The 26,368-nt window shown below is 43.3% G+C and overlaps 1 protein-coding gene across 4 annotated transcripts in view; it reads left to right on the top strand.

The window, feature by feature from the left end:
• SYBU (syntabulin) overlaps positions 1 to 25,831 on the top strand; it is a 107,065-nt gene extending 81,234 nt beyond the window's left edge. For 3 of the 4 annotated variants that reach the window (XM_058564807.1, XM_058564806.1, XM_058564805.1), the window contains exons 5-8: positions 14,176 to 14,278; positions 20,760 to 20,963; positions 22,405 to 22,554; positions 23,993 to 25,831. In XM_058564807.1, the coding sequence (XP_058420790.1) occupies positions 14,176 to 14,278; positions 20,760 to 20,963; positions 22,405 to 22,554; positions 23,993 to 25,097 (1,562 nt within the window). In that variant the 3' untranslated portion in view covers positions 25,098 to 25,831. The remainder of the gene's footprint in view (positions 1 to 14,175; positions 14,279 to 20,759; positions 20,964 to 22,404; positions 22,555 to 23,992) is intronic. The other variant, XM_058564808.1, reaches the window with a different exon arrangement.
• Positions 25,832 to 26,368: the final 537 nt, after the last annotated feature.

Genomic DNA, 26,368 nt, shown 5'->3' with positions numbered 1-26,368 from the left:
AATGAGATTTATGCTCTGGAGCAGCGTGGAAGATGGAGTGCTCAGCGCCACGCCAAGCAGCTGGGACACAGTGAGTGGCTGCTTCGGCAATTCTGGGCGAGAAATGATGCTGGCCTGGCGTGGAGCATTCAGGATGGGAAGAAGCAGACAGATCACAGCGTTACTAAACAGACAGATTTGAGCAGGTGGCTGTAATTTATAGTTAAATATTGAAAACAAGAACGATTTATTGTAGTGGTTCTCAAACTTTAGTGTGCATGAAAGATCACCTGGGCAATTTGTAAAAATGTGGGAATAACTTGAAGAAATCTCTGTCGGCAGATCTGGGGTTTCGGTGGAGAATCTGTATTTTCAGCAAATAGTCCAGGTGACACTGATGCAAGTGGTCCTCAGACTGTACCATGAGAGACCCCTTTCTGTTAGGTGTTTTAAATGGCAATACTTCTTTTAAGTGTACTCACAATATGTTAACTTTTCATTTAAGAATGAAGATTCAGTCCTATTATCTCTGTTGAAAATAGGTGAATGGCTCAGCCCGGAGGGTTAATGTGCTAAAAAAAGAGCAGTCTCCTTGCTAGCGTGGTCTGTGTTCACTAATTGTTCGCTCTCAGTAAGGGATGCAGAGCAGAGCAGAGTGATGATAATCTTGTTAAGACCCCTGCTGCAAACTGTTTGTAAATGAATTTTCGAAGATTTCAGTACGCCCTCTGCAAGAGCAAGCAAGCAAACATTTATGGGGAAAACAAAATTTCCCCAACTCTTGAAGTTTCACGCGGGTGTGCGTTCTCAGTGTTGAAGGCATATTTTGACGCGTTTATTATTGTGATATTTCTCAAGCTGATACGCCTGGCTTCCAATCCTAGCTTCACCGTTCACGAGCTATGTGACCTCAAACAAGTTACGTGTTCCTTCCTTCTCGCATCTGGAAAATGGAAATAAAATTGTACCTGTCTCATAGGCTTGATGTGAGGATTAAATGAGAATAGATGTAAAGTGCTTTGAACAGCGTGTGAGGAAGTCATTTCTGATCATTACTGAGAGAAGCTAGGTAATGGGTAATAAATCTATCACTCATGTTAGAGTTTAGTCATGTAATAAACACTTCACCTTGTTTTTTGTCACAGTACTTAAACACATTTATGACGCCCATGTGCAAGGATGCTTAGAGAAACTTAGTGTTTAGCAACGCCTACCAAACATATGGGTAAGTAGGCCAGTAATACTAATGATGAGTATTTGCCGCACACTTGCAATAGTCCCCATTGTGTCATTTAATTCTTACAGGATCCCTTGTGATAGGCCTCTTTTGATCCCTTTTTGGAGCGAGGAAAGTGAGGTGTAGAGAAGGGTAAGCGATTGTCTGAGGTTACACTGCCATTAAATGAAAGATCAGATATTTGAACTCGGAACCCATTGATGCTAGAGCCTGCTCTTAACCACAGCTGTTAAATATGTGTTGTCAGTTCCATGAAGCATGGTTAGTAACACTCCGATTTATGCCAGGTAATGAAGAAATTGACTCATTTCGAATGTGAAATGTGTAAAAATGATTGCCAGAATGGGTACCATGGTGTGCAGCTATATGTTAAATCACAGTCAAGCCTGCTGCTCTGTTTCTCAGAGGCAGCCACTCGGGAAGCTGCTCTATGAGGGATCCCAGTCAAAGAGTGTCTTGGAGCAGTTGTTCTCAAACTTCAATGTTCAGATACCTGAAGAGCTTGTTACAACCGGATTACTGGGCCCCACTCCTGCCTCTGAGTTGCGGACTCAGGAGGTCCGGGGTGGGGTCTGAGAATCTGCATTTCTAACAAGTCCCCAGGTGATGCTGTTGCTGCTGGCTTGGGACCACACTTTGAGAACGATGGTCTTAGAGGAGTGAGAAGAATGGTTGGTGAATTTAGGAGCAGAGGATGGTTTAAAATCTACCCTAAAATTACCTGACCTGCTCTGCAAACCTAGTTATTTAACTTCACAAAGACACTTTGAAGTGACAGAATATCAGCTCTAACATAGATGCTTAGATGAAAATCAAAAGACAGAAATCTTTACTTTGGCTTTAACGTTTCTAAAGCAGGACAATTGCTTTCTAGTATAGAGACTTTTACACAGTTGCTTCCCCTTCTCCAAAACAATGGGGCCTGGTTTAAAACCAGGTATTTCCCTGACGTCTGACTCAGACCCAGCGTTTGACCTTGGAACTAGGTGCTGAACCAAGTTCTGGGCACCAGCACATACTCTCAAGGAAGCCAGCCACCTCCCTTCCTCCCCAACCTGGGACAAGGGTTTTCTCCTTCCTCGAGGTTATATGCATAATCCAGTAACTCTGGGTCAGCCTCTCAAGTTCATGGGCTGATCTCATTGCCAAGGCTAAGGGGCAAGGTCATGGAGTGACCCAAGCAAAACCCAGAGGACATCAGGTAATTCTTATCTTTTAAGACTAGTCAGAATGATCTAGGATGAATGGTCACCTTAAGCATGTTGGGTCCTAAAATTGGGCTGGGATAAAGCAGAGATTCTAGTTGCTTTTAACTCTTGATTCTCCATAACAATGAGAGGGAAATGATTCACAGAACATTTCTTTTTGCCTACAGAATACATTACATAAAAGTGGATTTACTCTTTTGGCTTTTTTTTCTTAGGGAGACTTGTGCCTCTGGAAATGCGAATAGATGTTTATCAGAATGGAAAATCTAGCTAGATAAGCAACTGGAATAAACCCAACTCATTTTCTTATCAGGAGAGTGAAGAAATAAATTACAGTATAAGTCATACAATGGAATATTACATAGCAGTCAAATAAATGCACTACAACTATATGGAGAATTTTAGCAATATAATTTTGAGTGAAAATTGTCCTCCCAAATTATATATATCATGATAACCTGTTTATTAAAAAGTGAAAAACAGGTAAAACAGAATACAAAAGAAAATATACTTTTTAGGAATACATAGAGATGTGAGAATTCTTTGTAAAAATGAAAGAAAGGAGGTGGTGAAGGGGATAGAATGAGGAGGTAGATGTAAGTTAGCATCAATGTTCTAGTTTTTGTGATGGGTAGTGGTTTATCTATTATAATATCAAATGAAAAGAAATAAACAAAAACATAAATACATAAACAAACCAGTCAGTAAAGAAATAAAGATAGTCTTGCTTGGACCAATAATGAGAGTGTGTCAAGAACTAAGGAATTTGATTCCAATTTTGTGCATCTGAGACGTACATTGAAAGAGGTGGGATGAGAAAATAGCTTTCTGGGTTGCAGAGAAAATATTGAAATGTCACTCCCTAGGTGCATGCTTGGTTTCCACACAGCAACATAAGACCTGAAGTCTTTGCCACTTTCTCCCATCTCTCATCTCAGTCGGTCCAGCTTATAAATGGAGTTCACTAGGGAGAGTATTGTAGACCCTTGAAGATTGTCGGTAGTCACTTCAGACACCATTATGGCTGTGTATCACTGGGGTAGGAAAAACATGTGCTTCCTTTTCTTTGATATCCAGTTTTCAGAGAAAGGTAACACATTTATATGTTTTCTCAGAGAAGCAAAGGTAGGAATTTTAGAAAATAAAGACCCTTGTGTCCAGTATGAGAAGCTTAGAACTTTGCCAGTCACAAACTTTGGGGCCTGTGGCTTAGAAGGATTTTAAACTAGCCTGCCTCTAAATTGCCTTTATTGCCTCATTCTCTGCTGTTGCTTCTCCTTCGTCCAGTACTACTCTCTCCATACGCTGTTCCCTTCACCCCAGACGCCTGTCTTCACGGCTCTTCATGCTACAGTCTGGAATAGTCGTGATTAGTTTCAAAAACTAGCTAGTTCAGTGAGCCTCCTCCATGGAATCTTAATCCTTCCAGCAGGAAATAGTATTTCCCTTTGTTGACCTCTTTTAGCACCTAATTTATGTCCCTTCTAAGACGTTTGCCTTTTTCTGAGGGCAGGATCAGCCTGTCTCAACTGTACATTTTTGAGGTGTGCAAAGAGCTGTGGGACATACAAATATGAACCAATGAAGTCTCACACTTGTGGAGATGTTGTCTCCCACGGTGCGTTATTTGTGACCCACAGACCCTATGGGAAGGTTCAGTGGTTAGCTCTCTATTGTTTAATATGCTTTAGGCTTTCCCATGATATTGGAGAGTTCAGTCAATACAGCCCAGGTCTGAGGATTTACTTGTTGATTTATAATCTAAAGGGAGGAGGAGGAATCTTGACTATCCTCTGTCAGAACCATCTTCTCTTTGTATATTTTCATGCTTGTTTTCAATCCTTGCTTGCCATTCATACCCGTGAGACAGCCTCACCTCCCTTCCTCATCCCTGCTCCAAGTCCTTCTCTCTGATTTTGGCCTCACGTGTGTTGGGACCCACATGTGGTTCAGAGAGGTTGATCATGAGAAGAAAAATAAAAATAATAGCAATATTTTAAAGTGCTTACTGAGTGCCAGGCACCACTTTTTACATGCTTTACATATATTAACTTGCATAATCCTTACAACAACTCTATGAGATAGATAATATTATCATTCTCCTTTCATAGAAGAAAGTGAGTCACAGAGAGTCTAAGTGCCTTTCCCAAGGTCACACAGCCAGTAACTAAGGCTACCAAACCATGTTATCTCGTAAAAAGCAAAGAAAAACAACTTCATGGAGATTGAAAATGCAGGAGAGAAAGAGAGAGGAGATAGATCATTCATGAACCAAGGTGAAAGGCCGTCAGAATGTTACAGGTGGAGCGTGGCCGAGCGCTGACAAGGTCCGGTGAGGTACCTCTGCTGGCAGACAGGTTCAGTGGCGTGAAGGGGAGGGTGAGTGCTGTGGAGAAAGTCAAGGGCGTGAGCCAGGTGTGAGACGCGACTGCAGTGTCGACTGTGGCTCCCGGTGCTGCTGCAGAGGGTGGACAGGCACCTGTGAGTGGAGAGCAGACACTGTGCGGTTGCCCTGGAGGCTGTGACAAGGCGGTGACGAGGATGAAGGGAGGCAGTTAAGGCTGTTAGGTCTTAAGAGTCAATTAAAAACACTGTGCTGAAGGACAGAAATGAGGTTAAAAACACACACACACACACACACACACACACACACACACGCTGTTTTAGAGTCTCATGTCTCTGCAGCGAGATGTAAATGATGTCGTCTTTTTCCTAGAAAGACAGACAGCACCACCTCACCGAGGAGAGTGGAAGACAAAGTGACTTCAAAAAAGACCCGTCCTTTCCTTCTCCCTTATATTCAGGACTTAAAATCACAGATGTCAGTCCTGGCTGTGCCTTGGCATTTTGGTGTTGGTGGCATGTCGGTCCCCATTTCTCTCTCCCACCCCTTCATTTCCTCCTTCCTCCTCTGTTAACTCCACCGTAGTGACACCCCTCCTCCGAACCCACCACCACCACCTCGAGGGCTGCTTTTCTCTGATTTAGGTTTTCCTGCCAGACACGGAGGGCAGGCACCTCATTTTGGTGAACACTGCATAAACACTTCTCCTGAAATAGAAGCAGCAGGCTCTCCAGCTAGCTTCTTTAAAGAGGCAGAAATCCAGTTCAGTTCAGTAAATTTGACAAGAAATCAAAGGTAAGGAACAGGTTAGAGTCTGGAAAAATCTCCAGGGAGGATTTGTACTCGTTATTACCAGGCCCCCAAGATAATAAGGATGAAGTTCATGGCCACTATGGATGCGACCCTTCCCAGATCTGTTCAGTGGAAGGCAGCCTCGAGCCCACCTGCCGTAGAGTTCTTGACTGATGCTAATTCATTGTGGGAGACAATACATGCTTGTGTGGTTCCTTTGGTACCATTCAGTTTGTCACCCATGGACACATTGACCACACCAAAGGCATCAGGTTAGGGCTGATGGGATAACCCAAATGGAGAGTATGCTGGATTGCTGAATGGTGTTGACACCCCCCAACTCCAAACTGGTCAGCCCCTCCTCTTTAAAACAGGATCATGAGGACTTCAAACCATGGATCAACTGCTAAGTATCCTACTAGCTTTACAAGTGCACTTGAGTTTGGCTGGCACTGGCCTGGTTTTGAACAGCCTGTGCCTTCTCTATGTCCCCATCTCCCCTTCCAATCCTCTGAGAATGCATTTAGCCCAGAAAGTGCTTCTGGAGAGTTGTGAGGGGACAGGTCACTCTGTATGTTCAACTCTTCTCTCCTGTGTACTTTGCCCTTGAACTAACTCCTCTTGGTGGTGGTCTGTGCACCTTAACTTCTGCTCACTCACCTTCCACTTCCCATTGAAGAAAGCAATTTGACCAGACCTGGAAAGAGATTCCGTATGCACTTTATCTTTGGAGCTCCTCCTCACAATGTGGTCCATGACCACCTGCTGCACAATCATCCACGGTAATTACTTAAAATGCAGATTCCTGGGTTCCCCCAGACCTTCATAACTGAAATTTCTGTGAGTGTTGCCCAGAAATCTGCACCATTATTCAACTTCCCAGGTGATCCTTATGCACAGGAAGGTTTAGGAATCATTGCATTATTAATAATTATAGGATAACATTTATGAGCATGTCAAGCACTTTCCAAGCATTTCACTTTTCATTCATTTCAACTTCACAACAGCAAGGTGGGAATCATCCCACCTAGAACAGGGCCTGACACATGACACATGGCAGACGCTCAATAAATTTCTGTTAAACAATAAATTAACCTTAAAAAATATATATATACATATATATGTGTATATACATATATCCGTAAATAAGGAAACTAAGGCTTAGAGAGGTTAAAAACGTTTGGCTGAGAACACATAGCTAGTGAAAGGTGGAGCCAGGCTTTATAGCGCCTTCTGTAGGTAGAGCTTGTTGGTGCATGAATTTGCAGCTGGCACCCCTTTCTGGTGATGCTGGGTAGTGCATGGCAGTGGTGCTGGAGGACACCAGAGGCATCTCGTTGGCCTTGGGTTGAATCAGTTGATGGCTTCTCTAACATTCTTCTTTTGGCCATCGATGGTAAATTACCTGTATTTACTTGTTACTAATGAGAGCAGGCCAAGGGAGGTTGGATGGTCATTCACAAAGCCAAATAGCACCCATTCTCCTTCCCTGTATTAAGGTTGGCCAATGCATAGTTTTAATTTTTGCTGGGGGTGAAGCAGAGAGAGACTAGATGTATCCTGGGTTCCTGTGAGAAATTAATAAGGTTTTTGTCCTGGTCAGAATTTTCTCTTCCTCCTGCTTTCTATTTTTATTTTCCCAAAGCCCCAGTAGATAGTTGTATGTCATAGTTGCACATCCTTCTAGTTGCTGTATGTGGGACGCGACCCCAGCATGGCCGGAGAAGCAGTGTGTCGGTGCACGCCCGGGATCCAAACCCGGGCCGCCAGCAGTGGAGCGTGCGCACTCAACCACTAAGCCACGGGGCCGGCCCCCTCCTGCTTTATAGAAGTTTCTTTACACCCTCTTTGTTTATCATGTTTTTCATCCACTTTCTTGGTAGCAGGTGGATTGCCTGTATTTTTGCCAAAATAGGTAGGTCAGCCAGCCCAAGGTAAAGGAGTGAACGAGGTGGAATTGTCCTTGACCCTTTCTGTCCTGTTGGGCCTCCTCTCCCACACTTCCTCCCTCCCTTTCTCAGACCTTCAGAGCTACCTGGCTCAGGGGACTGGCCTCTGCTAAGAAGACAGCTGTTGTAAACCTATGTGCATTTTCCCTGTGGCTTTCTGAAGGCAGGGTTCTAACCTAGAAGCAACACTAGAGATTTTTGGAAGAGGCCATGGGGAGTTTGTTTTAGGACCTCGAATGTTTAGACATACTCTGTTGTGTACACACACAAACACACACACACACACACACACACACGGTAAAAAATAGAAACATGCTCTCCAGTGAAGAATGATTGAGGGAAAACGACCCTTTGTAAAGAGTGATTTAAACATGTATGATTTAAGTGGGGTAAGTCGTTTCCTATTGTGAGGCTTGTTAAGGGAAAGATGTTTGAAGACCCTCTTCTGGGCTTCCAGCTACTGTACCAGTAGTGCTAGCCAGAAATAATAATAGCTAGCATATACTGAGTAGTTGCTCTGTGCCAGGCACCATTCTAATTGCTTTGCATGTTTCACCTAATTCCCACAATCCCTTAGCGATACTTGCTATTAATATCCTCATCCCCGTTTTACAGATGAGGAAACTAAGGCAGAGAGAGGGTAAATAACTTGCCCAAGGCTCCACAGAGTTAGTAGAAGAGCCATGATTCAAACTCAAGTGGCTTGACTCCAAAGCCCTCTTCATACTACGTTATATGGTACGATTACTTTTATTATAAAATGATTTTTCCTTTAAAAACATTCAGATTTTTTAAAGAAAAAACCAATTGCCCATACTTGCACTGTACTCCTATTTGTATTTTTTTATAATAGTAATAAGCACATGGTTAGAAAAGCCAAATGGCTCAGAAAGATAGAAAATGAAAATGAGAGTCTCTTTATAGCTCCGTTGTCCCATTCCCAAGGGAAACCACTATTAACCAATCTCTTTTTATCCCTCAGGAAAAATGTTCTATGCATATAGCAGTTTGTGTATTATTTAAAGATTTATTTACATGCAAGCAGATATGCCACACCCACTATTCTGCATCTGGTTTTTCTTATCTAATAACAGGTCTTCTGGATCTTTTCACTTCAGCACACACAGGTTCATGTCCTCCTTTTCACGATTGCAGGGTATTCTCCTACGTTGCTATACCACCCGACTTAACCAGTTGTTATTAATGGACAATTAGGTTGTCTTTTTGGATGTTAATGTGCAGAATAAATTCCTAGCAGTACGGTTTCCTTTTTTATACATGTTGTATCAACTCACAATCTCACTAACTCTTATCGGAGTGTTTTTCCCCGAGATCTTGACAGAACCAGTATTATCAAACTTTGATTTTTTGAATTTTTTGCCAGTCTGATAGATGAAAAAAATCTCCTTGTTTTCATTTACATTTTTAATGTTATGATGTGAGAGTGTGGCTTTTCATGTATATTGGTCATTTGTTTTTCTTTATTTGTCTGCTGTCTGCCTGTTCATGTCTTTTGCCCATTTTTCTGTTAGGTTTTCTTTTTTAAAATTGGTATGAGATTTTGGTAAATTAAGGAGATTAGCCCTTTGTCTATCATGTTGTAAATATTTTCTTTCAGTTTATTATTTGTCTTTGACTTTGCTGTTTTCCCATAAGCAGTTTTATTTTTATGTAGTTATATTTATCAGTACAAAATTATTCACTTCTAAATACTTTAAATTTGAACTTCCCTTTTGTTTTTAAATGTTTATATGTATATGCTTTTAAGTTTATGGCAGCTCCATCCGCCAAACATCATTCATAATGAAGATGAATCCTTTCTCAAATTATGATATAAATGGGAATGATATTTACAGTTTTTCAGAAAGACTTCTGAAATGCAAGAAAACCTGTATATATATTTATATAATATATACTGATTGATCTTTTGATCAAATATTCCCTTGCAGAGATGATCACCTGTAGGGGCTTCAGGGAATAGTTTGCAAAACTGAAACAAAAATCCTTTTTAGGCTGCGAAGCATTTCTTGGATTCGTTGGCTGGGCCCCCCAAAGCTTTGCAGCTAAGAGTTCTACTGAATCTACTTTAGAGTAGCTTCTTTTAATAGTGTCTTCTGTAATTACATGTGTCCACTGCTCCAGCTGCTCCTAAATAGCTCTGCTTGGCTTCAGTGAAAATGGCTCCTCTCTTCTCCCTTGAGACCTTTAAATAAAAGATCCATGTATCTGTGTGTGGGGAGAGGGGATGGGAGGATGGAGGGCTGGGGGACTGTTTTTTGTGTTTTTTCTTTTTTAATTTGCTGCCTCTATTTGAGGTGGGGATATAGATGGTCAAACTGAATTAATTTGATAGCTTTGTGGTGACAAAGGATAAAGGAAGGTTTGGGGTTGCTTCAGTTGGTGGTTAGAATGGCTTAATACAGCTTAGTAGACAGCAGGATTGCTCTGTTCTCAGAGTCCCGCAGTGTTCTGATGTGTTGAGGACTCTGCAGTCTCCTGAAAGCAGGCAAAAATAATAACATCCTAAGAGACCAGAGCGCAGGCAGTGTTTTAAAAAAATGCCTTGGGCTAGCAGTTTTTGCACATACTCCTTTTGTTTCTGTTTTTCCTTCCTTCTCTAATTTCCAGCCTTACCACCACATGCACAGAATGCTTATTATTATCCTAACGTTATTAACAAAAGTTAACACCTCTCAAGAGAATCCAGCAATCCTACCAAGTGAAAAACCACCAGAGCTCCTGGAGGCCAGTGAGCATGGCTTCTTGATGGTTGGGAAATGTCTTCCCCTGCAGGATGCATAGTCACCAAGACATTGGTGCCACAAGATATCTTAAAGGCCGTCAAGTTCATCCTCCCTGTTCAGTCCTGGAATCCCGGAAGCAGCTGATCGAAGACAATATTGATAAGGAACGAAGACAGTATTGATGAGGATGACTTGGATATGCATATTTTTAAATTCCCTTCAGCTTTTCAAGCACAGTTCTTCAATGGCCAAATACCGTTTCCCATGCTTTGTCAAAGTATTTCCTGTGGTGTCAGAGATTTACCAATCAGGTGTCTGCACATAAGCAGATGGGGGCAAACAAACACCTTGACCACAAAACTGCTTTAGGCTAATGCCATCCAAAAAATCCCTATGGAATATGTATTAAAAGTCTTTAAATTGAGCATATCCTTTTAAAACTTCTACTTTTAGGAATTTATTCTAAAGAAATAAGCAGACAAGTATATAAATTTGTACACCCAAGGATATCTGTTGAACGTTAGGCCTACATTTAAGAACATGGGGTCAAATAGCCTGGGTTCCAGTCTTGGCTCCCCTCATTAGTTTTGTCACCTCGTGTGTCACTCAGCTTCTCTGCCTTACCTGTAAAAGGGACTGATGATTGTCCCTAGCTCGTAGGGTCTGTGCTGTCATGAGAAATAAATGAGTTAATATGTAAAAGATGCTTCGGATGGTTTCTGGCACATAGTGTTTGTTACTCATAACAGAAAAATTAGACATAGCCTACATATTTATTGATTTAATAAAACGAAATTCACATAGCAAAAGAACAACAATTAGGTTACATGATAATGTATTAAGTATGAATGCTGAATCGTTGTATACCCAAAGGTTGACTGCAGTTATTTTTTTGGTGATGGAATTACAGACTACATTTTTTCCTCCAGATCATTGCTATTTTCTACGAAGGAAATGTATAGTATAATAAAAGTTGTCCTTTTAACCCCTGCAGAATAATAATAACAGCTAACGTTTATTGAGAGCTTACAACAGACCCGGTGTTTTTCTAAGATAGATAGATGTATATTCATTGCTTACAATAACCCTATGAGGCAGGTGCTATGATTATTATCTCCATTTCAGAGATTAAGAAACTGAGGCACAAAGAGGTGAAGTAACGTGCCTAAAGGCCTCCATCTAGTAGGCCTTAGAGATGGGATTTGAACCCCGGGCTGCCTGGCTCATATTTTAGGTTAGGGACTCTCTTTGTATGATTTTAGTAACCCCAAAGGCCATTGAACTACAGCACCCACAACAGCCTAGTTGCATCCACTGTGTAAGGGAAACAAATTGAGTGCCTCTCCTTCCTTGTATCTTTGTTGCCAGCTAATAGATAAATGGGGAGTTGTCAGGTCTCCCGCCTTCCTCTTAGTTATTTTGCTTAGTAAACGGAGAGAGTGTATCAGACGATGTAGTCAAATTGACTTTTCTGTGTAGCCCTTAAAAAGAGTGCATTGAATTGACATTGCATTAAACAAACTGGAAATAGTTTATATTTTTTAAAATCAGAAACTGAAATAGTTGGGAAGTAGCCTGTACACTTTTCACTAGCATATTACTCAGAGTCCTGAACGCAGCTGCTGGGTACCCGGAATGAGTCTTCTCAGCTCTCTCAGATGTGCTGGAGATAAGTTAGAAAAGCAGAGGAACCAGTGACCTTGGCCCTGCGCATACGTAAGAGTCAATATATCGAGTTCCAGTAGCGGTCATGTAGAACAAAGTTGTCCCTTCAGTTCAGAGTACATAATTACCACAGATCAAAGGCATCATGAGGTAACAATGGATATTCAGCACTCGTCTGTTTCGGTTCTATGATTTCCGTCTTTATGCAGGCAGGTGAGTTATAATTGATGAGTTTTTGTACATCTTTTAAGGAATGGCAATTGGGTGTTTCAGCGTAATAATTTTACATTAGAAAATGATGTCTCAAACCTGGTGGCTGCAACCACAAAATCTATTTTTTAGAATCGTCTGCCTTTATCGTTTAATCACCAACCTGGTAATTTACTAGCAGACAAGGCTGGTTGAATTAGGTTGTGAGGACTAGCAATCATTAATCCTTGAGATTGTAAAATGCTACAGTTTAGCCAGCGCATTACTCAGAGGCAACTAATTAAGTTCAGGGAGCTTGTAGGAGTTCATTACGTCATTAGACAAAGTCTCTGAAATTCAGAATGAATAGCTGGTCTCAGTCCTGATCAGTCGCCACTCTGATCTTCCCAGAATTCTGCTGGGAGCTGGGATTCACCGCTGTCATCTGTGCTAAGGGGTCATTCTTGATCTCTTTCCCAGAAGAGGCTGAACTTCTTGAGAGATCCTAGAAGGCGGAGAAGGGATTTTTCTCTCTCTACCATTGGCTACCTACCCCTCTAGCCAAACTAATATGACCCATGAGTGAGAAGATCTGTTCACCAGTGGGCAGGTCTGGCCGCATCTTGTACCTGTGGCTCATCTTGACTGAGAGGGAGATGGTAGTGTATAGTTTATTCAGGAACCTCTTCTGGAACCCACTGCCTTCCTGAGGACGCCATGTGGTATCGTAGAAGTAGCCTAGGGATTTGGTTCTGGATGGGATTCATTGCCCACAGGCTTTGGGCAGATCGGCTTTGGTTTCCTCAATAGTAGAATAGTGAGATTAATATCTGCCTTACAAAGTTGTCAAGATTAACAAAAGAATAGAAGGTGTCTCCTGCAGGGCCTGGAATGCAGTAGGCACTCAATAAATAGTTATGATGATGATGATGATAATTATTGTTCACTGCTTGTTAGAAACTCAAGAAATTTAGATCATTCTTATTTTCCTCAACTCAGAAATGTGAGCTGACTCGGGGTTCTAGACCAGAAGAGTCACAAATTGTGTTGTAGTAGTTGAGAGACAAGGTCAAATAAAATCGTATACATAGATTTATTTTCCAAAAGCATATAGAATTTCATCTTTTTAAAAAAAAGATCCTCTTTTTCTTCATCCCATTGTTCTTTCTTGCCTCTTCCACTCTCTTTCACTTCCCCAGGCAACCCATGAAATATTTCCATTATTACTCTTTCAGAACTATGGGTTTTTTGTTAAAAATAAATTTGTATTAATTACTGTACCACGCAGCATGTTTCTAATTACATACTGAACTCTAGCCTCTACTCAAAATGTACTGTGATCTCTGTAAACTAATGGGTAATCCTTCCACCCCCCCCAAAACTCAAATTCCAAATTTCAGTATAATTCACAGGTTCCATCACTGTCACCGCAAACTTGTTTCATTCTGTTTGGAAGTGTTCACTTCCTGCTTTTTGTTAAGGTTCTGTTCTTTATAGAATAACGGTAGCTGCAGTCCGAGAGAGTCAATAATCAGATAGTGCCGGTTCCAGCATTTATCTGGAGCCCAGGCTTTCTTCCTGATGCTTCTGGCTGGTTGATTATCTCCAGACGCTAACGTGCCCAATTCAAGTATGGCTAGCGGACTACAAAAGCCCAAAGATAAACTGTCTTGGAAAAACTACTTTTGGACTGACAAGTATGCTTTTCATGCTGCTTAAACTTGGGGCCAGCACGCCCATGTTGAGGGCGCGCCTGACACGGGGAGAGGCGTGCATTTCTCCCCTCGCCTGGGTCCCTGTTGATAGTCTGCTGGAAAACCGGCACCTTTAGGAAACCAGCCTTGCTGTGCTCCTAAGCTGTGTTTATGAAGTGATGTGCTTGTGTTTGCGCCTCCTCTGTCTGCTTGGAGGAAAACACTGAGAGCCTGGAAGCGCTGGAATCTCGCCACTTGCTGAGTTACGGCGTGTGTGCAAACGCAGGCGCCAGGGACCTCGCAAGGCAGGGGCTGGCCAGCGTGTTCTCAGGTTTCCTTTCCCTCACGCTTCTCTCTCCCCTGTTGTTTTTCAGGTAGTGAAGCCGATTTTAGCTCCTCGAGCAGCACGGGCAGCATTTCCGCTCCTGAGGTCCATATGTCTGCTGCGGGAAGCAAGCGCTCCTCTTTTTCACGCAAGTAGGCACTGTCTCCTGCTCTGGAATTGTTCAGATGCTTTACACAGGTGACTCACCTGTGCTTTCTGTTTCTCTAGAACCCCCTGGATGACTGTCTGTTCGTATTTTATTGTTAGCGAGTGGATTTTGTTTCTTGTTTACAGTGATTTGAAATTGGTACTTTTCCCTGCTGTGGTCACGTGGCTTGGCCTGTTTGTCCAGCCATGGCTGCGTCCATCCAGTCCCTGGCCCTGTGTCCACTCCTCCGTCTCGTTCCCTCACTCGCGTATGCACTCACCTGGATATGGAGCTAGTAGTCTCCCACTTCCCCCGCTGCCTCCCTTTCACGTCCATCATCTCTGAGCCGTGGAGACTCTGACTGCACCCTTTCTCTCCTCTACCTGAGCTTCCTCTTTTTTGTCCTTGTGAAAGAAGCGTAGTGACCCTGTGCCCCACCCCCGCCCCAGTGCTCGCTTAAGGAAGGAGTGAAGAAAGTATAAAGTTATAGGCATGGGTGGCCGCCACGGAAAGTGGCAGTAGAGCAGAATAGCTAAGTATGTGGGCTCTGGAGCCAGGCTGCCTTGGTTTGGATGCCAGCTCCACCCCCAACAGGCTGTGTGGTCCAGAGCAAGTTGGTTAATAGTAACTTCTCTATACCTCAGTTTCCTCATCTGTAAAATAGGGCTATAGTCATACCCACCTCGTAGGGTTTATTGTTAGGATTAAATTAGTTAATACAGGTAAAGTGTGGGGTCAGTGCTGGGAGATAGCAAGCACCAACAAATGTTCGCCATTGATGCTGTTTGGATTGGGGGAGAGCAGGACTGTGGGGAAATGGAGCCACTGTTCACGTTTGGTGGGACTGGTTGTATGCCACAGGATTCTCTGCTACCATCAGTGGCTTTATTTATTCATTCAACAAGTATTTATTGAGCATCTACTATGAGGCAGGTTCTGGAGATATGGCCGTAAACAAAACTCTGGGAAAGTTATATTCATTTTCGCAGGGAAAGAAAGACAATAATATATAAATAATATAATTATTTTAAAAACACACAGGGAAAGAATGTAGAGAGTGATGGGATGTGTGGTGTATTTTAGATGGGCTGGTTCTGGGAAGCCTCTCTGATGAGGTGAGCTCTGAGCCAGCCTGAACAGAGCAATGGAGTGGGCCACACAGATGCCTGGGGACGATTTGTCTCTAGACTCTGGCAAGTCACTGGACTGTCCTGGGCCACAGTGTCCACATCTATAAAAAGGGGGTTGGACTACATGATTTTTAAGGTCCTTGCCTAAAGAAAACCTGTTCAGTTTCTTAAAAATGAAAACTGGCATTTCTGAAACTTACATTTCCAGGACTCAGCAAGCAACTATTTCCCATTTCTCTTGGATGAGCAGGAGGTTTGGCTGATGTTTAGAAGGGGACCTGAGACAGACCCCCAATGCAGTTTTATTGTTATAAACAAAGCTGAAGCCAGACAAACCTGTAACAAAAGCGTGAAGTCCACAGTGAAAGAGCAAAATTGTTTTATCCCCAAACACCATCTATTTTGGAAATAAAGTGCCTCTGGGATCAGAGGACGTGACTATAAACATTCTCTACAAGACTCTGACTATACACAGTCCTATATGTATATATAAATATGTATAATTATACATGACTATAAATCAGATGTGGCTTGCTCTGAGAATAAACCATTTATCTAACCCATTCAAGAAATTAGCACATACCCATGGTACCAGGTATCCAAGAACAGAGAGGTAAAAGAAAAAAGAAATGGCCTGACGAGCAAGCCAATTTTATGAAGCATTTCAAAGAAATTTGTGTTTGTGTTTAAATTCCAAGGTAATGTCAAGAATACTGAGTGACTTAGAGAAAATATCCTAGTCTGGAATCCATGCTTTCTCTAAGTGATTGAAAATTGATATGTTAAACGTAAAGTAGCTCAATATAATTCTGTGCAAATCAGATATATGCTTAATAGATGGAAAACTGAAATTGGCCATGTTTTATCCGTTTCCCTCAGTCTTTTTTATCTGACCCAGGCACAGAGTACCATCAGTAGATTGCGGTGTTGGAATATCTTGGGCATTTCACGTAATCTGTGTGTTCTACAGGACCATGCATTGAGGACGACTCTAGATGGGCCAGGTATCCACAGCTAACTGTAATAATTTGTGATCCTTTTCGTTGGCTCGTTTCTCCTGTAATAAAGGAGTTTTCTCAGTGGAGAATTAGCTCCTGGGAGGAAGGCTAGCGGGAACATTTGGTGAAGGGGTGGGAGAAATGAGGGACAGGTGGAGTTGGTGAGAATATTTTTGACAGGTGATTTTAAAAATAAAACTTTAAAGATTTACCAATGATCTCTTCTTATAGAAAGGCCAACTCTGCTGATATTTCTGAGGAATTCTCTTACTTAAATTAAAACCCTAATCTGATCGGAGGCAGATAGAAGTGAGAAGAAAAAATATGCATGGGATTTGGAGTCAGACAGACTTGGGCTTGAGGTAGCTTCCATCATTTACTAGGTGCAAGACCCGGCGCCCCGAGCCTCAGTTTCCTGTTCTGGAAAATGGGGTAATAATGGCATCTACTTCACTGAGTTAAATGAGCTGATATATATGAGTGCTTAACACAGTGCCCAGAACTTAGTAAAAGGGTCAATAAATGGTTGTTTTAGTCAGTAGTGGTGAAAGTAGTACTATTGGGCATGCTGCTGCTGCTGCTGGTGATGGTGGTGGTGGTGGTGGTGATGAATGTGGTAATCATCATCATATTAGTTGGCTCAGGCTGCCATAACAAAGTACCACAGACTTACCACTGGGTGGCTTAAACAACAGAAATTTGCTTTCTCACACTTCTAGAGGCTATTAGTCCGAGATCAAGGTGTCGGCAGGATTGGCTTCTCTGAGGTCTCTCTCCTCTCCTTGTAGGTGGCTGTCTTGTCCCTGTTTTTCCGTTTAGACTTTTCCCTGTGCTTGTCTGTGTCCAGATTTCTCTTCTTGAAAGACAGTAGTCAAATTGGATTAGGGCCTACCCTAATGTCTCATTTTAACTTAAATACCTTTTTTAAAGTCCTGTTTCCAAATAGAGTCACATTCTTAAGTACTGAGGGTTAGAGCTTCAACGTATGAATTTAGGGAGACACGGTTCAGCCCATAACAATAATCATGGTGATGCTGATGATGCTGATGATGATGGTGACAGTAATGTGACCTGAAGTAAAGGGCAGTGGCTGGGGAATAGGAATTCACGTGGGCCCTTGTGAGATTCCCTTCTTCACGTCTTTCTCTCGCTTTCCATTTACTGTCTTCAGGTGTGCGGAAGCGGGCGGGGTCAGCAGAATTCTGTCTCCTCTGAGCACTGCATTCTTCTTGTCCACCAGATCTAGGGATTTGGGGTGGGCTGAGGAGGGGAGCATCGGGTTTGCCTGTTCACGTCCATGACCAACATGGAATTCTGGCTTCTCCTTTGAAAATGGTTTATCCATGATGATTTTGTATCCATATATGTTAGCATTTAAACTAAACTAAATATAAGGAACAGAACTGATACTTTTAAGCATGTAGTTTATTTTTTTTAAAGTTAGCTATTACAAGTAGTCTAATAACTCATTTCCTGAAATATATTTGAAGACTTGATTGTACTTTAGTAATGTTTAATAGCTTGAAAAGTGTTTATTTTGTATAGCAGATGAGTCCTTACAAAATCCTCATCTAACTTAATCTGTATCTTAGTGCATGTACCACACTGAAGAAGTCGGTGGTGAATTCACAAGGTAATAACCACATACATAACCGGTACCTAACATACCTGTTTACAAGCCTAAAACAGTATATTCCGTTTATGTGAAGTAGGAGACGTTTTTGGAGAGATAAAAGACCTGGATTTAAATCCCACTTTAGCTGTGTGTTCTGGGACCAGTTTTTTCCCCTGAGCCTCAGTTACTTCACTTCACTGAGTACTTTACTGAGTACTTTATGTACTTCACATAATGTGAAAGGGAGGTAATAATTCTACCAGCTTTATAGCATGATGGTCATAATTAAGTGAAACAAGGGTCATAAGGCATCTGGAACAGAGGTAGGGTCACAGATGGTCCTCAGTGAAGGTTAACTCTAACCAGGTCAGAGTTAGGATAGCTCTTTACTTTCTCTCCTAACTTGTAATGGTTAATCCTCCATATTTCTCATAGTCACATTAAGAAATAGTCAGGCCGGTTGGTGCCAGACTTAGAAGTGAAGCATGGAGAAGTGAATCCAAGCCAGAGTACATGTTCTTTTCAGTTCTCGTGGAGTCCTCCCCACCACTGGGCTGCGGAAGCTGGTTTGTCACAAAGCCATCAGCCCATCTGTTCCGTATAAAGTGTCCCCTTCTCAGGAAAAGGAAGCAGAATCTATTTGGATGATTTCAAAAGAAAAGAACTTTTTAACTTTAGAATTTGATGATGTTTCATTTATGTGTGATTTACTGGGTTGACAGCTAGCTGAAATTGTATTTGATTTTAAATAAGTAACTATGATTTTGGAGCCAAGTCTACCCACACGCATGCTCACATTTACATTTACACATGTTTCTCGTCGAGATGTGTTGGTTGGATACAGCTATAATTAAAATTGCAGGGGCTAGCCTGGTGGCGCAAGTGGTTAAGTGCGTGCGCTCTGCTGCAGCAGCCCGGGGTTCGCCAGTTCGGATCCCGGGCACACACTGACGCACGGCTTGGCAAGCCATGCTGTGGCGGCGTCCCATGTAAAGTGGAGGAAGATGGGCACGGATGGTAGCCCAGGGCCAGTCTTCCTCAGCACAAAAAAAAAAGAAAATAGGAGGATTGGCAGATGTTAGAACAGGGCTGATCTTCCTCACAAAAAAATAAAATAAAATTGTAAAGAGAGGATTGTCAAAAAGCAGTACTGCTGTATGAAAGGTATCTTGTTCCCTTTTGTTTTCTTGTAATGTCGTCAAGAAATACTCCTGACATAGGACTGTTATCCTATTTAAGTAATTTCAACATTCTCAAGATGCTTCCTTACACTAGTGGGTGTCAAATCTCTGGAACTAGATTAACAGGGAAATCCAAACAAGTTTATCCTGTAATTATACTCTGCAGTTGAATTGCCCTTAACAGCTTATCAAATGCACTCACCTGCATTCTTGGGTTTGATTTTCTCATCAACCCTGTGAGGAAGGAGGCAGGAAAGGTTATTATATATCCTCACATATTAAATGGCTTACTTGCCTAAGTTCAAGTCAGTGGCAGTGCCAGGACCCAAACCCAGTTTGTTCATTTTGCACTCATTTAGGGAAAACCTGGCATGTGCCAGGAAGTCGTGGGGATGTAAAAGAACAGGCTGTGTTCCTGCCCTCAGAATGCCGTAGTCTAGCAGGAAAGACGTATACAGCTGTGATGCGGTGTGAAAAGTCCCAGGATGGAAGTTTGCACAGAGTATTAGGGAGAACCAAGGAGCGGCACCTACATCGGCCTAGGGAAGGAAGAATCCAGAGAAGGCTTATTGGAGTTGGTTCCCATCAGTCTCGAAGTAGGAAGTATCCTGCGTCTTAGGGTAGCGAGCAGAAGGAGAACATTCTAGGCAGAGAAAATGATAAATTCAAAAGTATAAAGATGATGGAGAGCATGGATCGTCAGGAAACTGTAAGTCGTTTGGAATGCTGGCATTTGGAGGGAAGTGGGAGGGGTGGCAGAGGACGGGTTGGACCAGGTAGTGGGATTGGACCTGTGGGCCATGTGAAGGAGTCTGGCCTTTATTCTGGAGGCAGTGGGGAGTCATTGAATGGCTTTGAGGAGGGCGGTGATATTCAAATTCCATTTTAGAAAGACCACTCCAGCCACAGGGTCAGCCTCCTTGCTGGAGGGGACAAAATAAGAGGCTGGGAAATGAAGAGGGGGCTGTTAGAACATTTCAGCAGTTAAGGGATAAAGGTTGTGCTGAGTCATTGGGGATAGAAAGAAAAGAAAAAAACAGGTGGTTAAAATTATAGATTGATACATTATGTGCACTATGTTTATCTGTCCTATTTTCTCCTCATTCTTCATGGGCCACCTCCTTCTCCCCCATCCTCCAAATGAAACACCCTAATTTTCTTATCCCAACATAAACCAAACCCAAGTATTTTTAAACTGAAACAGGTGTACTGGAACAAAAACCACATCTTCAAAATGAACCTAAACCAGATCAATATTTTACATGGGTTGTGTTCTTAGCAGGCAGTTGGGTTTAATCCAAAACAAGCCTTATGGTCAGAAACAGTCTGAAAGAACAGCAGAGGAAGAGGTTGCCTGTGCTGATGACACGAGGAGAGAAAATATCGGGCAGGCGGGAAGAAGGCTGCTCAGAAGGACAGTTTGCACTAATAATTATTTTGCCCCTTTCAACTCTGTAAATTAGATTTCCTTAGTAGTAAGTAGCTTTATAAAGGAATAAAGCATTAGCATTTGGATGCCGGTAGCCCTAAGATTTTAACATTTTCCTTGCTTTTCTCCCAGTCGAGGTCCCCATGGGCGGAGTAATGGAGCTTCCTCATACAAGTCTGGCAACAGTCCACCGTCCCCCCGGGAAAAGGACCTTCTGTCCATGCTGTGCAGAAATCAGCTGAGTCCCGTGAACGTCCATCCCAGTTATGCACCTTCTTCCCCAAGTAGCAGCAACTCGGGCTCCTACAAGGGAAGTGACTGCAGCCCAATCATGAGGTGAGTGCTGGTCATCTCCCAATTTGTGGTTTAGTTTGTACTACTTTGTAAGCCTTTCTTTAAAAAACAAAAACAAGTTACGCACCTCTTGATCCCCTGCCTTATTCTGCAATAAGACATTTCTCTTTCCTTTCCCACACTAAGCTAATCCTTCAAGGGCTGTAGAGGGAATGTGAGCCACAATTTCTATTAAGGTGCAGCAAGCCACGTAGTGAGTGGATAGGGAGGAAAATGGCACAGCGGCAGTCGGAGGGTCCTCCGCCTTTCCCTCCGAACAGGGAAGAAGCGTTCATGTGTTCATTCATTCATTCAGACACCAGATGTTTATTGGCACATTGTGCCAGGGACTAGGGAAAGCGCTGGGAATAGAGCGTGAACAGCAGACATGGTCCCTGTGCTTCCCGCCCAGAGAAGAAACACGTTAGTCATCTAATGACAAAAACATGTTAAGATTATGCTGCAAGTACCTGTTGCTATATGTGTTTGTAAAAGGTCGGGAGAGGCTCCAGCTCAGTCTGGAGGGATCAGAGGAGGCCTCCCTGACGAAGTGAAATTGAAATGAGATCTGAAGGAATTAAGTAGTCCCAGTGGGGTTAAGGGGGGTAGAAAGAAGAAATACACATCCAAACGGGCCACGACAGGGGGTCTGGAGGGTTGGAAACTGGACATAGGCCGTCCTGGATGGAGTGCAGGCTCAAGGGGAGCAGGGCGAGCATAGTGGCTTGGATTGGTCCAGAGTTGGGGAAGGAGCTACCAGCCCTCCTCCTTCAGTCTTCTTCCTTCTGGGCGTCCTGTTCTCCTTAGTCAGCTCTCTTACAGCGGGGATGCCCAGCTCCTGGCCGGGCCAGAGAGGGGCCAGGATTCCAGCTGGGAAAGTTTTGGAGAACACTGGGCGCCTCTCTCACAAAACATGCTCTGGTGAGGGTAGAGTAGCCCTTTTCTCTTCAGAAGGAGGCAATTTTCCACCAGATCAGCACACTCACGCCAAGGATTGATTTCAGAACAGTTTGGCTTCAGCTAATAACAATCAGGATCTTGAGGCAGTAGCGCCTTGTGTGGAAAGTTAGGTCATCTCACTCCCACCCTTCCCTCCCGCCTGCCCCCACTCATTGTTGTTTAATATAACAGCATGTGGCTCTGGACTGACAGGCAGCCCGTGGACAATTGGGCATTATTTTGTGTGAGATCACTCCTAAGCCGTAGAAAATCCTCCCTCCCCACTGTCCCCACCCCCTCCACAAACACCCCGCCTTGCCAGTCTTCCAAGTAATGAACAGTCCTGAGATCAGCAGCTATGTTACAGTCCCCCTTCCGAAGTGAGGTCACATTATTGAGGTTTAAGACCCCAACACACAGCTGCCCTTCCTTCTCAAGCTGTTAGCTGTGCCTTAGCTTTTCTTTTTATAGAGAGAGTAACAATTCATTACTTGGATTGTTTCAGGCGGTCTGGAAGGTACATGTCCTGTGGTGAAAACCATGGTGTCAAACCCCCAAATCCAGAGCAGTATTTGACTCCTCTGCAGCAGAAAGAGGTGACCGTGAGACACCTGAAGACCAAGCTGAAGGAGTCTGAGCGCCGACTTCATGAAAGGTGGAGCGCCTTCCCTGCACGCTGTGGTTTAGGACGGTTTCTTTCTCCATAAGTGAAATATGAACCCACGTTATAGAAAAATAGAAAAGAAGAAACATGATTTCACTTAATTTTTGTCAGATTCCTTAAATCAGCCTCTGAAAAGAGCCATTTCATAATCCCACGTGATTTGGCTGTTTCAGGAGTTCAGGGGACCCTCTGAGGTTACAGGGAGACCCTCTGCTTTTTCTGAGTGTGTACAGCTTTGACATGAAGAGTTGAGTGTGTGTGTCACTATTTTTAAATCTCAAGAACACTTGCAGGAACAATCCTGTACTCCCAGCAGAATGGGTCACACACACTGGGCCTCGATTAAGCCCTGTTTATCTCTGGGAGAGAGTGGATGGCCGTGTGCATTGTGATTCCCGCGGGCTATTTCTGTGCTGAAGGAAGAGGTTCGTTATTCTTGGCCAAGTGTTAAGGTAAAAAAACAAAACAAAACAAAACAGAACAGCCCATGCTCAAGAGATCTTATCTCAGAGAGAAAAGACCTTTGACGTCTTGCGGCCAGCCAGATTTTCTGCTTGATGGTTTTCCCCTGGAACATTTTGAGATAGACAAGCAGAGCTCTGACTAGGGTGGCTGTGAGGGTGAGTCAGACCCTACTTTCTGGAAGTCTGATTTGAGGAGTCTATGGGAGGGTTTGAGCAGTCATGGGAGGGAGGTTTGGGGAGGCAGGGAAACTGGAGAATATTCGAGCCTAAGTAAAGAAGCCATACTAACAACATCTCTTCACACATATCAGGATCCTACCTGAACTTCATATCCACTGAGAAAATGAGATTCTCTTCAGTGTGTGATGGATCCAATATCATCATCTCTGAGAGGAGATAGCATGATCAACTTTTCACAAAGTCCTTGAAACATGTAGCATTGTTATGATTAAAAAGTGTTTTTAATTATCATTGGAATATGACCAGAACAATTTTGCCAGGGTAAAATTTATCAGTCTACCTTCTGTCTTTGATAGGTATTTAAAAGTGAGATGGACTTTCCTTCCACAAACTGTAGACATACAAAAGGGTAGGCTATGGAGATAAAAGCAGGCTAAAAGACTCTAATGTGTTCTGATAATAAAATTTCAAATATTAAGTATTGAGTAGAGGATAACGCTTGTAAAGTACTTAGTGCAATGTCCGACAGATAGTGAGCACTCAAAAAGAAAAAAACAGCATAGCGTTTTTTGTTCTGATTCTAGTTACTATCATTAGTTTAGCTATTTTACAGTCAAGGGGGGGGAGGTTCGTGGCTAATACCTGCCCAGGAAGAGAATTTCAAAGCTGATTTAACGTCTCTGTTTCAAGTGGAAAAGCGTGGGCTCCTGGCCGTGTGTCAGAATTGCTTGCTGCCTGGTTCAGAGTCAACGTTTTTCTTAACCGCGCTTGTCTTCTCACTCTAGGGAAACGGAAATTGTGGAGCTGAAGTCCCAGCTGGCCCGCATGAGAGAAGACTGGATTGAGGAAGAGTGCCACCGGGTGGAGGCCCAGCTGGCCCTCAAGGAAGCCAGGAAAGAGATTAAACAGCTCAAACAGGTCATCGAAACTATGAGGACCAACTTGGCTGATAAAGATAAAGGCATTCAGAAATATTTTGTGGACATAAACATTCAAAACAAGAAGTTGGAGTCTCTACTTCAGAGCATGGAGATGGCACACAGTGGCTCTCTGAGGGATGAATTGTGTTTAGACTTTCCGTGTGATTCCCCCGAAAAAAGCTTAACCCTAAACACCCCTTTTGGTAAGATGGCAGATGGGCTGTCTCTGGAAGAGCAGAGCGTAGAGGAAGGGGCCGACAGCGAGCTGCTGGTGGGAGATGGCTTGGCCGACGGCACAGGTTTGTTTGATGAGATGGTGACAGCCACCACCACAGGGGCTGGTGACCTGGAGCTCCTTCATTCCACCCCTGGGGCAAAGGTCCTTGAGATGCTCCCCATGGCGGTGGGTCAGGAGGAGGGCAGTGTGGTGGTGGAGCAAGCCGTGCAGACCGACGTGGTACCCTACAGCCCTGCAGTCTCGGAGCTCATTCAGTATGTGCTCAAGCTCCAGGAGCCCTGTCCCTCGAGCTCAGCATCCCCTGATGAGTCTGTGGCTGACTCGACAGAAAGCTTCCCGGAACCCATCTCTGCATTAGTGGTTGATTTAACTCCAAGGAATCCAAACTCAGCCATCCTTTTGTCTCCTGTGGAGACCCCACACACCACGGTGGATACGGAAGCTCAAGAAAACCGCCTCATGAGAGAGCTGGATTTCGCAGTCTCCACGGAAGAAAGGTTGGATGGCATCATCCGGCTGTCCCGGGGGGCCGTCGGGAGGCAGTACTGGAGCAGCAGTTTCCTGGTGGATCTCCTGGCTGTGGCTGCCCCTGTGGTCCCCACCGTTCTGTGGGCGTTCAGTACTCAGAGAGGGGGCACAGATCCCGTCTACAACATCGGAGCCTTGCTCCGGGGCTGCTGTGTGGTCGCCCTGCATTCGCTCCGCCGCACCGCCTTCCACATCAAAACCTAAATAGAAGTTGTTGTTTCCGTGTGCCAATCTGTCCCGTGTGGCGTTGTGCCAGGTGGAGAAACAGCAGGTCAACCTATGGCGGTCTCTATTCTGTCGTTTTGCTCCTCGGTATTTGATTTGCACTATATTTAGTTGAAGCCTGTTCACTGTTTAAAACCGGAGGTATCTTCAAAGGCATGGAGACCTGGTTCAAGTAAATGTCCCAGCAGTGTGGTATAGAAAGCATGCTCGTGACCCTGCCGTGTCGTCTGAGGTACCCGTTCTTATCCTAGTGGTTCAGGAAGAGAAAATGCAAGGTTTGCACTTTCCAGACAGCTTCTGTAAGGCTGGCATGTTATCTCCTTGCTTTGCTTTGTGCCGTTTTAAAACGTGTAATTGTTCCAGCATTCCAGTGGTCTTGTGCATCGCAGGGGACTGTAACCAAAAATAAAAACGTATTTGTGTCATTGGTTTGAAGAAGTCTTGACTAGCTCTTTAATGTCTTACTTGGGATTGATAAGGTTTGAGTGTTTGCAATTTTTACTAAATGTAGCTCCAAAGTCTTAAAATGGCTTGTTTGTTCTTAAACCTGTTAATTGATGAAACTGTATGTAAGTTTACAATGTATTAACTTATTTTTTGCTTATTATATATAGTGTTTCATTGGAAATTGTTTGTAACCACACACTTCAGCATGATGAAAATAAAGATTAGTGTCTCCATTTAAATAAATGTTTTATCCTCCAATGAAATAATCTCTGTGGTTTTATTTCTATATGTGATAAGAAAGACTAAATGGATGACAGATACTTGCATCATTATCAATAGAGGTCTGTAAGAATGGAATTAAGAAATGAGCAAGATGGGGCCAGCCCGGTGGTGCAAGCGGTTAAGCGCGCACGTTCCGCTGCGGCGGCCCGGGGTTCGGATCCCAGTTGCGCACCAACGCACTGCTTGTTAAGCCATGCTGTGGCGGCGTCCCATATAAAGTGGAGGAAGATGGGCATGGATGTTAGCCCAGGGCCAGTCTTCCTCAGCAAAAAAGAGGAGGATTGGCATTGGATGTTAGCTCAGGGCTGGTCCTCCTCACAAAAAAAAAAAAAAGAAATGAGCAAGAGGGAAAAATAATTATTAAAGTCAAGGATTTCCTTCTCTGTCTTTTAAAAAGCATTGTTTCTGAATAAAAGTAGCTTTGATTGTTTGCTTTGAAAATTACCCATACACTTGTTTGTCCCTATATTTATTCAGTAAGGATGTGTTGAGTAATTTTCAGGAAAGTTGAGTTGATTTTC

The sequence above is a fragment of the Diceros bicornis genome, chromosome 21 (assembly GCF_020826845.1).
Source record: "Diceros bicornis minor isolate mBicDic1 chromosome 21, mDicBic1.mat.cur, whole genome shotgun sequence".
NCBI lineage: Eukaryota > Metazoa > Chordata > Mammalia > Perissodactyla > Rhinocerotidae > Diceros > Diceros bicornis.
Note: the sequence above shows the minus strand (reverse complement) of the source record. Positions and strands in the feature narration are given on the sequence as shown.